Consider the following 20,551-nt stretch of genomic DNA (forward strand, 5'->3'; position numbering starts at 1 on the left):
TGGAGCTCCGGAGCTTCCCTTTAAGCTGGCCATACATTATACAATTTCCTTGTTAATTTTCCTTTAGATTTACCTTCAACTATGTAGTGCAAGGGCCAGCCTGACTGCATACAAATTGAAAGTGTTTAGGTTGGAACTCGTATTATATGGTTTTGGTAAATCTAAAAGAAAATTGTATAATGGATGGCCAGCCTTAGCCAGTGTCTGTTCTCCATCCTGTGATAAGGACTGTGAGAGTTAATAATCTGAATAGTTTGCATCAGTTGAGGAGGACAGAAAGTCATCTAGCATTTATGTACAACTCCTAAAACCATTTATGTTTGTTTTAGATAGAGTAGGCAAGGGATAGAACATTGCTGTTGGTGAGAAGTAAGTTACTCCTAAAAATGTGTAATTAAAGCCAGCCATAGACAGTTCGATTCAAACCATATATGAGTAGGCTGAATGTACCCAAGTTGATCGATCGATCAACTTGGATACAACCAGCTTGTCGGATTTTATATGCTATTATTGCTAGCGGCTGTTATAGTCACTAACAATAATCACTGTCTTCTCTTGGTGGGGATGGCTTCCCCTGCCCACCTGCCAGGAGAACACAATGGCTCAGCGGGAGAAATTTCCCCGTTAACATTGACTGTGTTGATGAGGGAACCCTTAGTTGCAGGAATGAAAATCGTTCCGTCTATGGCCGGCTTAAGCAAATTGGACTATTGCTTTAGTCTGTAAATATGACTTTTCCGTGCTTAGCAACAATAATAGTATTTTTGTCCAACTAGCCCTAAGGAAAGCACGAAGAGAACAGCAGCTAATAAGCAAAAGGTTACTGCGAGATCACACTGATGATGAAGAATTTCTGGAAGAAAATCCGCAGCACCAATTCCTCTCTGAGCAGCAGGTTCGTTAACCATTGAATGTCCTGAATAAGGGGTCTCCAAACTTTTTAAACAAAGGGCCAGTTTACTTTCCTTCAGCCTTCCCTCAGACAAGATTAAATTATACATCATCTTTGGTGTCAGTGGGAGGAACAGTATCCCTTTTCGTTGGTGTCAGTGGATGGATGAATGGGCCCGATAAAAGCAAGCAAAGGGCCTCATTTGGAGACCACTGTCCTGAATTGCCAGAAACATAATTTAATTTTTCATTCTTTTGCTTTTTTTTTTTTCATTTAAAGCAAACCAGTAATTGCCCTGAAGGAGTTTGATAGACTGCAAGTCCAGTATAGACATGCAGGAGACCCTGCGCACATGTTTATCCCTGACCGCACCAGTGCCAGTGGGGTCCTGAGGCTCACGCTACTCTTGTTTATGGTTGGCTCATTTCCGCTATCCTCCATCATGTTTCTGTTGTCCAGTAAGGCTGCTCATTCTAGTATTGGGCCTGTAGGAGGATGAGGGATGACGGAAGTTTTGCATCTTACAATGGTCTGACACCTCTGGAGGGGTTATGTAAAGGTACTGGTACCAGTAGATACCTGTTCAGTACCTTCATGGTGCTGTTAGGTTTTTAAGAGTCTTAAGTAAGTAAGGCAGTTTGATTCTTTCATCTGAAATGCCACATTCCATTTCATAGCAAGTATAAGTATTTGATTCACTCCTAAAGGTGTACTTTCTAAAACCTTTACATTTACACAAACGCCAAGCAGACAGCATTTGTGATAAGTGGCTCTGTATTTCATACTGGCATTCATCTTGTGCGGCTGCTTGTCTCATTTGCTTTGCCTTGAGTCGCTTTGGATTTAAATCTGCAAGAAATGCACCACCTTGTATAGTTCTTTCATTGAAACTGTGAGGATATAAATATAAGGGCTGCCATTGTAGACTTGCTTTTAAAGTTGAAGATTGTTAACTTGATCTTCACTATTCCGAGCATTACTGGCCAGAAAACAGACAAGCAGCCAGTGAAATCTGAAAAGTTAGCAATCCCATCCCTTATGGCTGCCTTAGGCAATGACCTAAATATAGCCAGGATTAGGAAGACCCAAAATGTAATTGTGACTCTCTTTAAAGAATACAATTGTGCAAAAACATTGACAAAAACCTCCAGGATTTGGCTGCCTTGGATTACCTTATAATAGGTTTTTATGATGGTTATTTATTGAAATTTCCTGAAAATTCTTGAAAGATTTATTTTTTACTCTACACATTGTATAAGCCTGCATATACAGTATCTCACAAAAGTGAGTACACCCCTCACATTTTTGTAAATATTTTATTATATCTTTTCATGTAATAACAATGTAGAAATTACACTTTTCTACAATGTAAAGTAGTGAGTGTACAGCTTGTATAACAGTGTAAATTAGCTGTCCCCTCAAAATAACTCAACACACCGCTATTAATGTCTAAACCGGTGGCAACAAAAGTGAGTACACCCCTAAGTGAAAATGTCCAAATTGGGCCCAAAGTGTCAATATTTTGTGTGGCCACCATTATTTTCCAGTACTGCCTTAACCTTCTTGGGCATGGAGTTCACCAGAGCTTCACAGGTTGCCACTGGAGTTCTCTTCCACTCCTCCATGATAACATCAAGGAGCTGGTGGATGTTAGAGATCTTGCGCTCCTCCACCTTCCATTTGAGGATGCTCCACAGATGCTCGATAGGGTTTAGGAGACATGCTTGGCCAGTCCATCACCTTTACCCTCAGCTTCTTTAGCAAGGCAGTGGTCATCTTGGAGGTGTGTTTGGGGTCGTTATCATGTTGTAATACCGGTACTCCAAATTAAAGTTGCGCTATAAATTTAAAAATAAATAAAGTGATAAGGAATCCAATATTTCCCACAGTGCGCTTAAACATTCACCCGAATGGTGTGTGAATTCCAGAAAGGCCTCCATCATAAGGATGGCTGCTTACCAGCTCCTTATGACCTCCCATTACGGAAGGTCTTTCCCGCTTGTGGCTATAAACCTAGCCAGGGCCTTTATTTATCTAGGGGGATCACACTGCAGAGCATCCACCGCTCAAGGGTGAGCCGGATCACATAAGAACCCCAAAAGAAATAAGGCTTCCATAGTATAAAATCTTTTGATGTTTTAATAGTATAAAAAAGGTTACACTCACACAAGGAAGCGTTAAAACACGCATATATAAGCCGGGTCTGCTATTTACAACAGCCCGTCCTTCCGGGACCTGCACAAACGCGTCAACGTCAACACGTGGGATATATTTGGGAGGAGCTATGAGAGAGTGAGAGCGATAAAACCAAATTTAACACACCTGCTCCTTATTCACACCTGAGACCTTGTAACACTAATGAGTCACATGACATCGGGGAGGAAAAATGTCTAATTGGTCCCAATTTGGACATTTTCACTTAGAGGTGTACTCACTTTTGTTGCCAGCGGTTTAGACATTAATGGCTGCGTGTTGAGTTATTTTGAGGGGACAGCAAATTTACACTGTTATACAAGCTGTACACTCACTACTTTACATTGTAGTAAAGTGTAATTTCTTCAGTGTTGTCACATGAAAAGGTATAATAAAATATTTACAAAAATGTGAGGGGTGTACTCCTTTTTGTGAGATACTGTACATTTGCAAATTATTTAAAGGTTATCCTGTGATTCATTTTGTACTTTCCAAGGTTTTAAACCTGATTAGAGATATCCAACATGGGTCAGCGGACAAGTTAAAGTCTCTAACTGATCTTCGTCATGGACTCCGAAAGAAGGACACACAGCTCTCGTTTATCAGGTACCTCAATCTTTTTCCAGTTACCTTTTTACTGTATGTAAACATAAAGGTACTTATTTTACATTTCTTGGCTGATTTGCCAAACAGCTGCTAGACCAGTGAGCTGCCATCCTGCTAATCAAAGCCAGTGTTCATATTATCATCCGTTCAACATTATTCAAGCCCTGATGAAGAAGGTTTTCTCACAGCAAAACAACGAAAACTTGTTATTTCTGGTCTTTTTAAAAAAAATGTATTGTGGTTATGTTGGAAATGTTATAGATAGGCAACTCCTATCCTAATATTAATCAGTGGTTCCAAATAAATAGTACTTCAGGAGGGGACAGACACAACATGATACACTCAGCATCTTTCCAAATAACTGTTCTGTTTATTCAGCGCATTTGAAGTTTTTTTTTTTTTATAACCATGCTCGCATTCATATTACAATTGTGGGCAGGATAGCTTCTTATCAGTCAAAAGAATGTGAATACATAATCAAAGCATTTAGTGCTTTGTGCAGAATATATGAGTACAGTGTGCAGTATATAAGCAAAGCATACAAATGTAGTACAGTTTTATACAGAATTTTAAATTTTGTTTCACATGATAGAGAAAAAACTTTATCTGGACTGTCAACTACAGTTTACAACTGTCTTCCTTTCATTCTGTCTAAAACTATTATTCTGAAAGCCAAGTTGGAGCCCCTCAGGGTCTAGAAAGCTGCCTCAGTGCAAGATTGCCTCATTAGGCCTGAGTCCAGCACTCCACCATCTTACTTTATTGACCAAGTGACTGACATTGACATTCTAACTGGTAATCATGGGCTGAGTGATTGATATTAGTGCAGACAGACACAGAATTGCTGATAGGTTTACAGTAACAGTGACTGAAGCTGGTAAAACAGTAATGCCAGATAATCCTTAAAGCGGAGTTCCAACAAAAAATAAAATAAATAAATATATGTCAGCAGCTACAAATACTGCAGCTGCTGATTTTTAATAATCGGACACTTACCTGTCCCAGGGTCCAGCGACGTGGGGGAACGAAGCCCCGCTCGTCTCCCCCTCCTCTCTGCGGCGCCGGCATTGTCACTGTGGGTGCCCAGCTGTGGCTTCACAGCCGGGCATGCACTGCGCATGTGCATATGACGTGTCCCCGATGATTGCCGAGAGGAAGGGGGGAGAGGTGAACTTACTTCCTGCCCCGCGGTGCCCCGGAAGGAGGTGGGAGCTGAAACCCGCTAAAAAGAGGGTTTCTACCCCCCCCAAAAAAAAAATGACATGCCAAATGTGGCATGTCAGGGGGTCACCTTCCCTTTAAAGGACAAATTTGCCATTGCTTTTAAACCAAGCAATAAGGACAAATATAATAAAGTGAAAAGACAGACACATATAACCCAACTAAGGTTGACAGATACAAATGGACACACTAATTTGCATGGATAAACAAAGTGGACTGGTGAACCTGGACAAACGGACACTGATGAACGACTGATTTGCAGCAGTGTATGGTATGTTCTAGTGTGTTAATGGGGAGGGCCTGTGTATTCACAGAAACACATAGACAGAGACAAAAATATTCCACAACAGATGGCGAGGAGACAAAAGCTATGTTCCTACCATATATCTAATTTTCCAGGCTTTATTAATACCGTAAGACTAGAAGAGACTACAAGATGATGTGAACTAGAACCGTAGTTGCTGCTTTTTCAAGGCACAGTAGATTTATTTGAAATCACATGATATTTTTCAATGTAGGATTTGTGTAGAACAGCTTTAACTCTTTCTCAGAGGCATAATTGACATTTACATGAATTACCCTGTTAAATCCAGACTGAGAAGATTCTTTCACTGTAGCTATAATTGAGGTGATGAGTACTGAATGCATCTGCTGTATTGAGAATGATTGTAAATAATATGAGGTAGATCCCAAATTTAATGATGGCCATAATAATAAGCCCTGGCCTGTGATGTCATCACGCAGACAGGTTGGATAGCGGTAGGGCTATATACCGGTATATGCTTGGTCTCTTATCTACACATTGTGAATACCTGTCTTTTAATGGAATGTATGGATTTTTAAGCGGTATCACGTGATGTGGTCTGTCCTTGTTCTCTACTCTCTGAGGTTACGATTCCTAATGACGGCGAAGGTTGATCTGTGTTGATTGTGATATCCATTATCCCAAGCGCTGCAGATCTCTTATAATATAGAGGTCACTTTGTAGTGTGATGCACTGAAGGAAGCAGTGGACTGTATAGAATTTCACATTGCGTGAATTGGAATTGTGTGCATATACAAGAACTGTTGCTCATATGATAAGAGCTATGCACTGATTTTTTTGTCACAAAGTTCATTTATGATTTTTTTTTTCACTTTATATTGTGGCGTATGTATTTATTCACATATATTTTGTTTCACAGATTTTTTTTTCCTAAAGGGATAGCACACCTATTGCTGTATATATTTATTTTGTCTTGTATTCGACAGAGTGTTGCATCCTTTTATATATGATTTTTTTACTCAGCGCAAAGTTTTTTTGTATTTATTTTAAGACATATTACTAGTGATGGATACATATATACATACATATAAAAGAAAGAAAAGGAACTGGTGGACCCTTTAAATAAATTATTGCCACTGTTAGAGGTGAAAATGACAACAATAAATAGGATTAAAGGATTACCGATGTATTGATATGCGTGCACGTTGTCGCATCAATCTGTACATATGCTTAGCATAGTGATGTGTGTGTGTGTGTGTGTGGTGCAGCAGCTGCCATTATACATGTATTTTGTACACTTAGCATTATGGCAGCATAGCACTTCCGTGTTTTGGGGCACTTTAATAGCACTTGGCACTTTTATTTCTTATCAGGTGTACTTAGTCAATTTATGGATTTATAGGAAGGTCAGAAATGTAGTATATGCTAGGTTCGATACTCAAAGGCTTTGGAAGCAATAAGTGATTTGGAGACAGAATTTATCTGCAACCAGTATAGAACATTTATGCTATCTTTCCCATATACTCTCTGCAGGCTATAGGTTGGGGAAAGTTAAATTAACACTTTAAAGCAGGGATATGCAATTAGCGGACCTCCAGCTGTTGCAAAACTGCAAAAAGTCCCATCATGCCTCTGCCTCTGGGTGTCATGCTTGTGGCTGTCAGAGTCTTGCTATGCCTCATGGGACTTGTAGTTCTGCAACAGCTGGAGTTCCGCTAATTGCATATCCCTGCTTTAAAGGAAGAGAATAAGGCCTCTTGCACACTGTACTGATGTATGAGCATCAGACATTCCTGGTAGAAAAAACGCAAGGATGGGTTGTATATCACTTCCGAGTATTTGTGTGTATTTCCGAGTATGCACACACAAGCAGAAACATGGCATTTGCAAGTTTTTGTGCATATTTGCACCTATTTGTGAGTATACACGCAAAAATATTTTTTTTTTTACTGATCAATATGCAGTGCGTGTTTACTTGCCTGGGTGTACAGGCATATTGAAAACAATGGGCTACATTTGGATCAGTAAAAAAATGCCTGTATGCCTGAAAAATTTGGTAAGCATTTTCACGCAGCAGTGTGCAAGAGGACTAGTAAGTAAGATTTCTTTCTCGAACATCACGGGACACAGAGCCACAGTAATTACTGATGGGTTATATAGGTATCACTGGTGATTGGACACTGGCACACCCTATCAGGAAGTTCAACCCCCTATATAATCCCTCCCCCTTGCAGGGATACCTCAGTTTTTACGCCAGTGTCTTAGGTGATGGACGTGTAAAGATGTCCTGTGCTGAGCTCCAAAGGGAATATCCTAAGATCCTATACTGGGGCAAGCCAGGCGAACCGGATCCATTCAAAGTGTCTTTTCATGGCCGAATTGAATGGTACCCGGGCCTCGTGTCCGAAGAAACGAGGTTTTACCCGTAATGCTTCTCTTTTTAGAGAGCTGGACCCCGCAGATCAGAAAATGGCTTTAAACTTCCTAATTTCTGGCGAGGTGCTTTACGGTCCCAGAACTGTTGGATCCCCCTACTGATGGGGGCCCCAGTCTCTGACGGTTTTTTCAAACGGAGCCCACCGTGAGAGGCGAAGATTGGGTCTGTGTAAACAGCACCCTGCGGCTGGATAAGGTAAGAGGAGATTCCACAGAATTTTTGAGTTCTAGTGGCTCTTCTCCTTTAAGGTAAATGCATGCTATGCCTATTGTGACCACCGGGGGCTGCCTAGAGCACAAACCTACACATGCTGACTGACTGTCTCAGGTGTTCAGTGCTGATTATGTCCCAGCATCTCAAAGCAGGCTGCAGGTAAGGTGGAAAGGAGGATTTCTCATGTTTGAATGTTCCCCCCAGGCTAGAGAGGGGCCACAGGGGTCTAGAAAGTGGTTATACCACCCGGGCTCTGCGGCCTAATGGCCACCATCTCTGAAGATAGCCGTTCAGGCAGATCTTGTTACCAGTCTCCCTCCTCCCCCCCCCCCCCCCCCCATCCCCAGCCTTTTCTCCAGAAGCATGACAGGAGAGTCGCAGTGCGGGAAGCGCTCGTTTTTTTCAAAACTCGAGGGGGGGGGGCGGTAGAGGAGGGGGCGGGATGTCAGCACAGAGTGTTTAGACTCCCACTCAGGCCAGCTGCAGGCTATTAAAGGCACTCTGTACAGGTGCACTCAGCCTTCTGAGAGACACGGAGCTGACGGTCGCATGTAAGGTGGGACACAGGCTTTCTCCTAGGCAGCATTTACTGAAGTAACACCAGACTGAGCATTGGGTAGCAAGGCTTTTAGCCAGACTACATCGCTCAGCAGGCAGTGTTCATTTGTATACCTCACACCTTGTTGCTTTGCACTATGGGTAGAAGAGGTTCAAGCACCCCAGGAACCAGAGACACTAGGGGATCTCGTTCAGGTTCTGAGGGCCCCCTGTCGGCAGCATCCTCCCCCCCTAAAGATGGGCCAGGGACGGCTAGCCAGGGAGAGCCATCGGGGTCAGGGGCTACACCTGCTTCTGGCACTTCAGCCCCTGTATATATTACACAAGAGGTTTTTTCCTCAACCATTAATGGTCTAGAGGAAAGATTAATGGCCGTGATTACGTCTTCACTCAGTGGAAGAAAACGCACTAGGCTTTCCTCTGTTCCCCAAGACCCTCAGACAGAGGAGCTCTGGGATAAAGGAGATGAATCCCTTTCAGAGGATCGGGATGGGATGGATGATTCCTCTTCGGAGGATTCAGGTGGAGAGGGACCCTCTGCGACTTCCCAAGAGGAGAAAGTCTTAGTGCAGATCCTCACTGGATTGGTCCGCTCCACATTTAAGTTGCCCATACCTGAAACTGCTAAAGAATCCTCTTCTGCTTTGGGGTCACTGAAACCTTTCCAAGCAGCACATGCTTTTCCTGTTCATACTTTACTTGAAAAGCTTATTTATTCTGAGTGGGATCACCCAGACAAACGTTTTTTTCCGCCGAGAAAGTTTTCAACACTTTATCCGATGGAAGAAAAGTTTATTAAAATGCGGGGAATACCGGCTATTGATGCCGCCATTTCCTCCGTAAATAATAGCCTGACTTGTCCTGTAGACAATGCTCAGATGCTCAGGGATCCTGTAGATAAAAGGATGGAATCCCTATTGAAGGATGTTTTCTCCTTAGCAGGATCAGTGGCCCAACCTGCAGTAGCAGCGATTGGAGTCTGTCAATACTTAAGAGACCATGTTAAGCAGGTCATCAAAGTATTACCTGAACAGCAGGCCCAGGGGTTTGCTAACCTTCCAGCGGCCTTATGCTTTGTGGTTGACGCCATTAGAGATTCTATCGTGCAAACCTCCCGTCTTTCACTGGGGTTGGTGCATATACGTAGAATCCTATGGTTGAAAAATTGGTCAGCCGAAGCACCATGTAAGAAGCTACTGGATGGGTTTCCATTTCGTGGTGCAAGGTTGTTTGGAGAGGACTTGGATAACTATATCAAGAGAATCTCTTGTGGGAAAAGCACTCTTTTACCTGTCAAGAAGAAGAGTAAGCGTCCCTCTTTCAAACGGACTCTTTCCCCAGCGCCGGGGGCTTCAGCCTCCAGGCAGTCTCGACAGCCGCCTCCATCGGGGCCCAGAGACAAGAGTCAACCCCAGGGACAAAAGAAGTCCTGGGGAAAGAAGCCTACTAGGCAAAACACTAAGACCTCTGCATGAGGGGGCGCCCCCGCTCACTCGAGTGGGGGGAAGACTGCGACAGTTCTCAGAGCTCTGGCACGAGGACTTACAGGACAGATGGGTAGTCTCCACGGTAACCTTAGGGTACAAGCTGGAGTTTCAGGAATTCCCTTCTCCTCGGTTCCTCAGATCAAATGTTCCCAGAGACCCAGAGAAGAAGCAGTCGCTCCTTCTAGCGTTAGAGCGACTTTTGTCGCAGGAGGTCATTATGATAGTTCCCGCAAAGGACCAGGGATTGGGCTTCTATTCCAACCTTTTTACGGTCCAAAAGCCAAATGGGGATGTCAGGCCCATTTTGGACTTAAGGAATCTGAACCGATTCCTAAGGATTCAATCCTTCCGCATGGAGTCAATTTGAACAGTAGTTCCCACCCTGCAGGGAGGAGAATTTCTGGCATCAATAGACATCAGAGATGCATATCTGCATGTGCCCATTTTTCCTGCTCATCAGAAGTTTCTGCGCTTCGAGGTAGGAGGGCGCCATTTCCAGTTTGTGGCTCTGCCTTTTGGGATAGCCACTGCACCTCGAGTGTTCACAAAGATCTTGGCTCCTCCTCTGGCCAGATTAAGGGCTCAGGGTATAGCTGTCATAGCATACCTAGACGACCTGCTCTTGATAGACCGGTCGGTAGCCTCTTTGAATGGAAACTTGAGGACCACGGTCAGGTATCTAGAACACCTGGGTTGGATCCTCAACTTAGAAAAGTCTTTCCTAAAACCAGTAAGAAGACTGGAGTATTTAGGTCTGATTATAGATACAAGCCAGGAGAAAATATTTCTACCCCAGGCAAAGATCACTGCTTTGAGAGAGCTGATTCTGACAGTAAGGACCAAGAAGGGTCCCTCAGTCCGCCTTTGTATGAGGCTACTAGGGAAGATGGTGTCTTCATTCGAAGCAGTTCCCTATGCTCAGTTTCACTCAAGAATGCTGCAACACAGTATTCTGTCGACCTGGAACAAGAAGGTTCAGGCATTAGACTTTCCGATGCACCTGTCGCATGCGGTGCGTCAGAGCCTCAATTGGTGGCTCATACCCGAAAACCTGCAGAAGGGGAAATCCTCTCTACCGGTTACCTGGACGGTGGTAACAACAGATGCCAGTCTGTCAGGTTGGGGAGCAGTTCTGGAACAGGCTGCGGTCCAAGGGGTATGGTCCAAGACAGAGAGGACCTTACCCATCAACATTCTGGAGATCCGGGCGATACATCTAGCTCTAAAAGCCTGGACTATCAGGCTACAGGGTTGTCCGGTCAGGATCCAGTCCGACAATGCCACAGCAGTGGCTTATGTCAATCATCAGGGAGGCACCCGGAGCCGAGCTGCTCAAAAAGAGGTGAACCAGATCTTAGTCTGGGCAGAGATGCATGTGCCATGCATATCGGCAGTTTTCATCCCGGGAATAGAGAATTGGCAGGCGGACTATCTAAGTCGCCAGCAGTTACTTCCAGGGGAATGGTCTCTGCATCCCGACGTCTTTTGGGCCATATGCCAAAGATGGGGGGTTCCAGATGTAGATCTCTTTGCATCCCGATTCAACAAAAAGATAGACAGATTTGTGGCAAGGACAAAAGATCCTCTTGCATGCGGGACGGATGCGTTGGTGATTCCGTGGCATCGGTTCTCACTGATTTACGCATTCCCGCCTATTCTGCTACTACCATGACTCCTTCGCAGGATCAGGCAGGAAAGGAAGTCGGTACTTCTGGTGGCCCCCGCTTGGCCCAGAAGGACTTGGTATGCAGAAATAGTAAGGATGACGGTGGGTTCCCCGTGGACCCTACCGGTACGCCCAGACCTGTTATCTCAGGGTCCAGTGTTCCATCCTGCCTTACAAATGCTAAATTTGACGGTTTGGCTATTGAGACCCACGTTCTGAAGAGTCGTGGGCTCTCAGGTCCTGTCATATCTACCATGATTAATGCAAGGAAGCCAGCTTCCAGGATGATTTATCATAGAGTCTGGAAGGCTTATATAACCTGGTGTGAATCCAGAGGTTGGCATCCCAGGAAATATGTCATAGGTAGAATCCTTGATTTTCTACAGATGGGATTAGAGATGAAGCTGGCCTTGAGTACCATCAAGGGCCAGGTTTCTGCTTTATCAGTATTATTTCAGCGGCCACTTGCTTCGCATTCTTTGGTCCGAAACTTTATGCAGGGGGTGATGAGTCTTAATCCTCCGGTTAAAGCGCCCCTAAACCCCTGGGACTTGAATTTGGTACTGGCTGTGTTACAGAAACAGCCTTTTGAACCAATAAGTCAAATTCCTTTGGTCTTGTTGACAAGGAAATAAATTTTTCTGGTGGCCATCTCTTCTGCTAGAAGAGTATCAGAATTAGCAGCTCTTTCCTGTAAGGAGCCTTATTTGATTATACACAAGGATAGAGTGGTACTACACCCTCATCCTAGTTTTTTACCGAAGGTGGTTTCTGATTTTCATTTAAACCAAGACATTGTTCTACCTTCCTTTTTTCCAGATCCCTGTTCTCCGGAAGAGAGATCTCTACATTCGTTGGATGTAGTAAGAGCAGTTAAGGCCTATCTAGGGGCAACTACTCAGATCCGCAAGACGGATGTTTTGTTTGTGCTGCCAGAGGGTCCCAATAGAGGACAGGCAGCGTCAAAAGCTACCATTTCTAAATGGATTCGACAGTTGATCATTCAAGCTTACGGTTTTGAAACAGAAGATTCCTCCGTTTCAGATCAGGGCACATTCCACAAGGGCTATTGGTGCTTCTTGGGCAGTGCATCACCAGGCCTCTATGGCTCAAATCTGCAAGGCCGCAACCTGGTCTTCAGTTCATACATTCACCAGATTCTATCAGGTGAATGTGAGAAGGCATGAGGATATCGCCTTTGGGCGTAGTGTGCTGCAGGCAGCGGTACAGGGTCCTCAGGTCTGATTGCACCCTACTTGGTCGTGGTTCCCCCCCCTCAGGTAGCATTGCTCTGGGACATCCCATCAGTAATTACTGTGGCTCTGTGTCCCGTGATGTTCGAGAAAGAAAATAGGATTTTTTAAAACAGCTTACCTGTAAAATCCTTTTCTTTCGAAGGACATCACGGGACACAGAGGTCCCGCCCCTCTTCTAATACACTATATTGCTTGGCTACAAAACTGAGGTATCCCTGCAAGGGGGAGGGATTATATAGGGGGTTGAACTTCCTGATAGGGTGTGCCAGTGTCCAATCACCAGTGATACCTATATAACCCATCAGTAATTACTGTGGCTCTGTGTCCCGTGATGTCCTTAGAAAGAAAAGGATTTTACAGGTAAGCTGTTTTAAAAAATCCTATTTTTAGGTCCTAGTGGGTGAGACATCCAGTAATTTAAGCACATTACCTCTATAAATTATATTATTGTAAATTACCCAGGAAAGGAATATATCATTGACTCTTAAATGTTTTTCAGGTCTTAATTATTAATTAATATTAATATTTACTCATTTGCTAGTTTTACTATTGCTTCTTCTTGTTGCTAGTTTTACTATTGCTTCTTCTTGTGTCAGCAATTCCATATCCTAAGTACTAGCAACAGCAGGAAGGTGTTACTTGAAAGGCCAGTTTTTTTTTATTCCAAAGGACCATGTTGTCGAAGCCAGTGGTTGCCAACCAGACAACTAAGAATGGGCTCGGGCGTGTTTGGATCAAACCCTCCAGGAAGCTGGCACTGCACACCGCCAATCATAGGCAGCGTGCAGCTACTGGTCAGGAAATGCCTCACTGCCTATAATTGGCCGTGTGGAGTGACGGCTTCCTGACGAGTTCGATCTGAACACGCCCAAGCCAGTTATTACAGACAACCAAACCAAATTTTGGTGGTCCCCAGGGGTTCTACCTCAAATGAACATTGTGGAAGATATATACCACCCAATGTTATTTCCAGTGTTGTTCTCAACGTGTGCTGACAGTCAATACTGTCAGCGCAAATGGATACTCAATGCCTCCTCTTTAGTTCCGCTGATCAGACTGTGGGGGGGAGCACGGAGCTCAAGCACATGGCTGGATAAGGAGGTGAGATCCAATGGTGAGTCTACTATGCAAGGAAGCAGTGTGATGCAGAGTGCAGGGTGGGTGGCATAGTGGGGCAGAGAGCCGTAGCATTGCGTGTATAAGGCAGCAGTGTGGTCCAGGGGGAGGGGAGCCAGAGATTCGGACCATTGTTTTGTGGTCTGTGAGGTCCGAAAGGTTGGTGCCCACTCGTCGAAGCCAATGTTAAAACCTAGTAGCCGTCTCCTTAACCTGTTGCTATGTATTGATGTGTACTTTGGATAAAGGTCAGAGCATAGTTTACTGTCCATCTGGTATGCAATATTGGATGCAAGAGTTCCTGGCAAAAGACCTTAAAAGGAACTAAAGGCACCAATAGTTACCTTAGTTCCAATGGTCGGAGCCCCGCAAGGTCCCTTGCCGGCACTGGCATCTTCTTTTTCCGTTTTGATTGGCCAGCGTGGTCTGACACGCATGGGAGAGCAGTCATCCCAGCACACTGCCAGTGCTCAGCTCTTCCGCAGAAAATTGCAAACAGGTAGGTATGTGTACTTTATTGCAGAAGACACTTTGCTTGTCCCTTCCACAATAAAAAGCCTGCTTGTTCGCAATTTTATTTCGTTTTGCTATAACTTCTTAACGCTGGTGCCTCCCGGCCCTTTAAGAGGTCTAAGTTGCCAGGAGGTGGGGCTTTAGAGCCTGTGACTGCAGTGATTGGCTGTCATGGCGGTCACGTGATACAAAGACTGCTTGCGATTGGTAGCTTTCGGTTAGGCGCTGGTAGCTATGTTGGGAGCACACACTGCGCACGCTTTTGGCGCTGCTGTATGAACAGCAATTCACACAAATATGCGGCCCCTCGGTGCCAAGGACCAGACGCCGAGAGGCCGCACCAAGGGGTTAGCTCTGTTTAATTTACACGATAAAGGGCAGACAGGCATTGTTGAGAAATCCTGCCTTTTGCGTTCAAATCCAGCACTACTCAAAAACGTAGAATGCCAAATCCAGCAAAGGTTGTGTTTGACCTGCTTTGCCTGCAATGCAAACAGCTTTTAATAGAACCTTTTGTGTTAAAAAAAGACTCCCTGCAAAGCAGGTCAAACTCCTCTTACAATGGTTTTGCACACTACAACTTTAGGAAGACTATAAAAATGGACAGCACAGTGGTTAAGTAGAAAGCACTAGGGTCGTTGGTTTGAATCTGAATCATGGCACTACCTACACGGAGTTTGCATGTTCTCCTTGTGCCTGCGTGGGTTTCCTCCAGGTATTCTGGTTTCCTCTCACACTCCAAAGAAATTCTGGTAGGTGAATTGGCTCCTATCGAAATTGGTTCTAGTATGTGTGTGTATAAATGTGAGTTAGGCACCTTTAGATTGTCAGCTTCTTAAAGGCAGGGACTGATGTGAATTTACATTCTATGTGTAAAGTGCTGTGTGAATTGATGGTGCTATATAAGTACCTGTAATAAATGAAATTAAATGTGCATACACCTATTGCAGTTCGCAAAACACAGTGCGATTGACTGAATTGGACTGCATGGGTGTTCAGATTCCAGTGCAGAAAAAAAAAGGTGTCTGCACCTTTCCTGCCAAAATGAATGGCTCAAATCGCACTGCAAAGAATCGCATGTGATTTTAACAGGAATGCGGTGTGATTCCTGTCCAAATCACTTGTGGTTTCCTGCACCACAATAGTGTGAACCAGGACTGAAAAGTAAGTATTGTTTTATTAGACAGGGTATTTTACACAACTCCCTGTCCTCAAATGATTTCATGTTTTTTTTAAAGACTTAAAGTGATACTAAAGTCTCATTGTTTGTTATTTTTAATGAAAAAAAAAACTGTTGTACTTGCCTGCTCTGTGCAGTGGTTTTGCACAGAGCAGCCCCGATCCTCCTTTTCTCAGGTCCCTCTTTGGCACTCCTGGCCCCTCCCTCCTGTTGAGCACCCCCAGAGCCAAGCTGCAGCTCCCTGTGTCTATTCAGCCACAGAGCTGTAGCCTGGCCTGGCCCCACCCTCTTCTCTCCTTATTGGCTCATTGACAGCAGCCAATGGGGAGGAGAGTCCCGGACAGCGGAGTCTCCTGCAACATCGCTGGATCTAGATGCACCTCAGGTAAGTATATTAGGGGAGCTGATGGGGGCTGCTGCACACAGAAGATTTTTTTTTATCTTTAAGATGCAGAGGGAACGTCGCAATGCTACTGCCTCTCTATGTTCATGCCTTCATGGAGTTGGTGGCAATACCTATATGCCAACATCCAGCTACAAAGTATAACAAGAGTTTCTCTGTGCAACAGCCAGGTCACAGGATTCAGCAGTGGGTTCCTTCTGTATCTGGGGTCTTTATAACAATGGCAGGGGTGCATATTACAATTTTGTTTTTAAAAGCCTATGGTGTGTGAACACATTGCCAAAAAAAGTGCACGCACATAAAGAGTGATACACAAAACGTGCAACGACCATTGACATATTTATGCAGTATTACAGTAATGATTCTCCCAGACACATTAAATTTTAGGTTCATCAGTAGAAATTATTTAAATTACTTTGATATAAACCTTTCCAAGATGGGGGTCACATAGGACAGCTGGTGACTTTTTTTTTTTTTATATCTTAAATCATCTGACAAATATGACAGCACTATTAAAATTGTAGAGGCTTAAAAAAAGGGATATTGAAAACAAAATATCAAGATGCAGATTACTAATAAAGAAGTGATCTCACCATTTGACAGTGATCCAATCCCATTAAGCTAAGCTGACAGATGAATGATTATTAATTCAGATAACTTGAAATGCATGTCTGGACAAAATAGAACATTAAACTTTTCTTACATTTCTACAATACATGCACATTCCCCTATGTTTTGTTTGATTTAAAACATGACAAGTACTGTACAGAAAAAACCTGTTGATCCTGTGGAGATGTGGAGAAGGGGGGGGGGGTGTCTTGCAATCCATCGGTGAGAACTCGGGAATAACACTACTTTGAATTTCAGTGCATCAGAGGCAGTGTTGTCAGCTTACTACAGGAAGTTAAAAGCTCACTGGACTTCTTGCAGGGTCATCCTTTTTTTTTTTTCAGTACTTGCAGCATTTTAAAAAACAAAAACTGAAAATGTGCATGTGTTACAGAAATGCACTGCATATGTCCTACTTTAGACTTTTACCTTATGCCATCGGTGGTAACAAAACAGTGTTATGTAAAACAGACTGTAAAGACATCCGTGGATGGATGTATATAAACCTAAACTGAATATTGGTCTGATATAACAAAAAGAAAAATGTATGAATTGATCAGAAAGATCAATAAATACCCGAATATGTCTTAATGTAATTCCTTCTATGGCAGCATTCAGGGTGAGAAGGGAGCAATGTAAACTAGTCAGGCTTTGTTACATTGCAGAGCACTGATTATTTAAAGTGATTTTAAAGTCTCGTTTTTTTTTAGTTAAATATAACAAACATGTTATACTTGCTCTGTGCAGTGGATTTGCACAGAGCAGCCTAGATCCTCCTCTTATCGGGTCCCTCTTTGGCTCTCCTGGCCCCTCCCTCCTGTTGAGTGCCCCTACAACAAGCAGCTTGCTATGGGGGCACCTGAGTCGAGTCACAGCTCCCTGTGTCCATTCAGACATGGAGCTGTGGCCCGGCTCCGCCCCCTTTCTCTCCTCATTGGCTGACTGACTTTGACAGCAGCGGGAGCCAATGGCACCACACTACCGTTTCAGCCAATGAGGAGGGGAGTCCTGGCAGCTGAGACATTCCTGCAACATTTCTGGATCTAGAGGGACCTCAGGCACATATTGGGGGGGTGCTGCACACAGAAGGCTTTTTATCTTAATGCATAAGGATAAAAAACCTTCTGCCTTTACAATCGAACCTTCAGTTTAAATAAACTAAATACAATCCAGGTGCATAAACAAAAACAAAAAAAGATGTTTAATGTTGTTCAAAGCAGTCACAGCCCAATCAGAAAAGCATGTCCTCTGCCAGCATCTGCAGAGTGGGACCCTTGCTCTCTGTATGGAAGCAGTGGTCTCTCTGTAGTGGTCCCACACACCGCTACTGAGTAAAGCCTAGCACACACGGGTCAAACATCGGGTGGCATCGGCCGGTTCAATAGAAACCAGCCAAGATTTGGCCCGTGTGTACTGCAGCTGGTCCGACAGAAGCCAGATATTTGGCTGGCTTTTTTCGATGGGGCATGAGTCAAAAAGGCTGACCAGAGTGTTGAGGCGGGGGGGCAGTCTCCCTGTCAGAACACAATAGCACAGCAAGGGAGATCGCTGTACTAACATCGCATAGTTAGTACAGTGGCTCCTCCTGAGCTGTCAGTTTTTTTTCCTTCAGCCCTGCTGAGTTGAACGAAACAAAACTACCAGTGTGTACCAGGCTTTATGCTCCTTTCTCACTGGTTGGATTCCTTTCTTCTTGGATCAGCTCACAGATGACATACAGTTGTGCTCATAAGTTTACATACCCTGGCAGAATTTATGATTTCTTGCCCATTTTTCAGAGAATATGAATAACACAAAAACTTTTATTTCGCTCATTACTAGTGTTTGGCTGAAGCCATTTATCATCGATCAGCTGTGTTTACTCTTTTTAAATCATAATGGCAACAGAAACTAGCCAAATGACCCTGATCAAAAGTTTATATACCCCAGTTCTTTATATCGTGTATTGCACCCTTTAACATCAATGACAGCTTGAAATCTTTTGTGGTATTTGTGGATGAGGCTCTTTATATTCTCAGATGGTAAAGCTGCCCATTCCTCCTGGCAAAAAGCCTCCAGTTCCTGTAAATTCTTGGGCCGTCTTGCATGAACTGCACAAAAAAGAGGAGAAAGAAAAAGATAATTCATCAATGAGGAACAGGCAATGGTCAGAAAATATAAATACTGTTTATTGAAAAAATCACTTTACACACCAATCAAAAAGTATACTGTTTAAAACAGGTACCACCACCAATATTAAAATGACAACGCTGTCATGGACAGACTCAGATGGCCACCACTCACACATACTATGCACACCTCATGTAAATTATTGCAAGATGATATCTATATTGTTTCATCTGACCCTAAGCTGGTAATTCTGATGAGTTGCAGAATGACAGCTAGTAGTGGATAGAAGGGAGGGTAGGTATTGGTGCGACCACCCTGGAAATCATGGCCTTTGTAGATGTAGGGACAGGAGAACAAAGGGGAGGATGGGAGAGTGTTCACTAGAACCCACTTGTTACAACTCATCAGAATTACCAGCTTAGGGTCAGATGAAACAATATAGATATCATCTTGCAATAATTTACATGAGGTGTGCTTAGTATGTGTGAGTGGTGGCCATCTGAGTCTGTCCATGACAACGTTGTCATTTTAATATTGGTGGTGGTACCTGTTTTAAACAGTATACTTTTTGATTGGTGTGTAAAGTGATTTTTTCAATAAACAGTATTTATATTTTCTGACCATTGCCTGTTCCTCATTGATGAATTATCTAATTCTTTCTCCTCTTTTTTGTGATATGTGTCATTAATTCAGAGGAACGCACCTAAATCACGACTTTAATGCCACCGGTGTAAGCAATTGTCTTTAATTTTATACAGACATTGACATCACAGTTCTTTTGTCTGTTGTAATTATATAGCCTAGCAGAGCCTTTGGTTTTTTCCTTACCGTTTTGTTAGTTTCTTGCATGAACTGCATGTTTGAGATCTCCCCAGAGGGGCTCAATGATATTAGGTCAGGAGACTGAGATGGCCACTGCAGAACCTTCACTTTATTCTGCTGTAGCCAATGACAGGTCGATATGGCCTTGTGTTTTGGATCATTGTAATGTTGGAATGTCCAAGTACGTCCCATGCGCAGCTTCCTGGCTGATGAATGCAAATGTGTTAGGATTACTCTTCTCTTGTGATCAGTCGAACTCCAGATATATTGAAAAGCAGACAATTTATTTTAGATGTGTCACACAAATGGATGATGCTTACAAGCCAAAAGATACAGTAAGAATCACACCAAGAGATGTACATCCCCCTCCTAATATCTACAATAATATAGCCAGAACGGCTGAGGAATTGGCTGAGGAAACACAGATAGCGTGCCTGGTACAAAATGGTACTTTATTTGGCTAATTAGTGTTTTCTGTACAGTCTTGTTCTACCATATATTGTTAAGCCTAATCATCCAGTTGGGTCTCACATTTACCTATAAAACATTGGGATAGTGACCCTCGGCCCACGGTAACAATAGGAATACAAGAAGATTAAAAATATCATCACTTGTCTCTGCAGTACTGTTGTTTTTTCAATAAGGTTACAGCAGCAACAGAAAGGTTAAACATGAGAAAGGAGAAACTAAATACACAGAAGAAAGTTAGCCTTGCAATCTTTCTAGATCACTTAACTAAATAGCGCTTAAATAATCGGGCAATCAACCTCCGACGACGTCAGGCAATCAACCTCTGACCCTTGGTATACCTCAAATCTTTTTTTTTATCTGTCCGGGACAGCGGGTGATGTAATTTTTTACCTTTAGACAACGTCCCCAAATGTCTCTGTCTTCGCACACTGGATTATTAAGATATTATACGATCAATCCCAGTGTCAGCATTTACAACACATTAAACCAGAATCAAACAGAAAGAGAAGAAGAGACTCTTAGAAAGAATTAAGA

At 43.4% G+C, this 20,551-nt stretch overlaps 1 protein-coding gene across 2 annotated transcripts in view; it reads left to right on the forward strand.

Annotated features, from left to right (window-relative positions):
* The window catches only part of TMCO6 (transmembrane and coiled-coil domains 6), a 79,570-nt gene that overhangs the window by 8,307 nt on the left and 50,712 nt on the right, over positions 1 to 20,551 (forward strand). For both annotated transcript variants that reach the window (XM_073620872.1, XM_073620873.1), the window contains exons 3-4: positions 777 to 895; positions 3,582 to 3,691. In XM_073620872.1, coding sequence (XP_073476973.1) covers positions 777 to 895; positions 3,582 to 3,691 — 229 coding nt within the window. The remainder of the gene's footprint in view (positions 1 to 776; positions 896 to 3,581; positions 3,692 to 20,551) is intronic.

The sequence above is a fragment of the Aquarana catesbeiana genome, linkage group LG03 (assembly GCF_042186555.1).
Source record: "Aquarana catesbeiana isolate 2022-GZ linkage group LG03, ASM4218655v1, whole genome shotgun sequence".
NCBI lineage: Eukaryota > Metazoa > Chordata > Amphibia > Anura > Ranidae > Aquarana > Aquarana catesbeiana.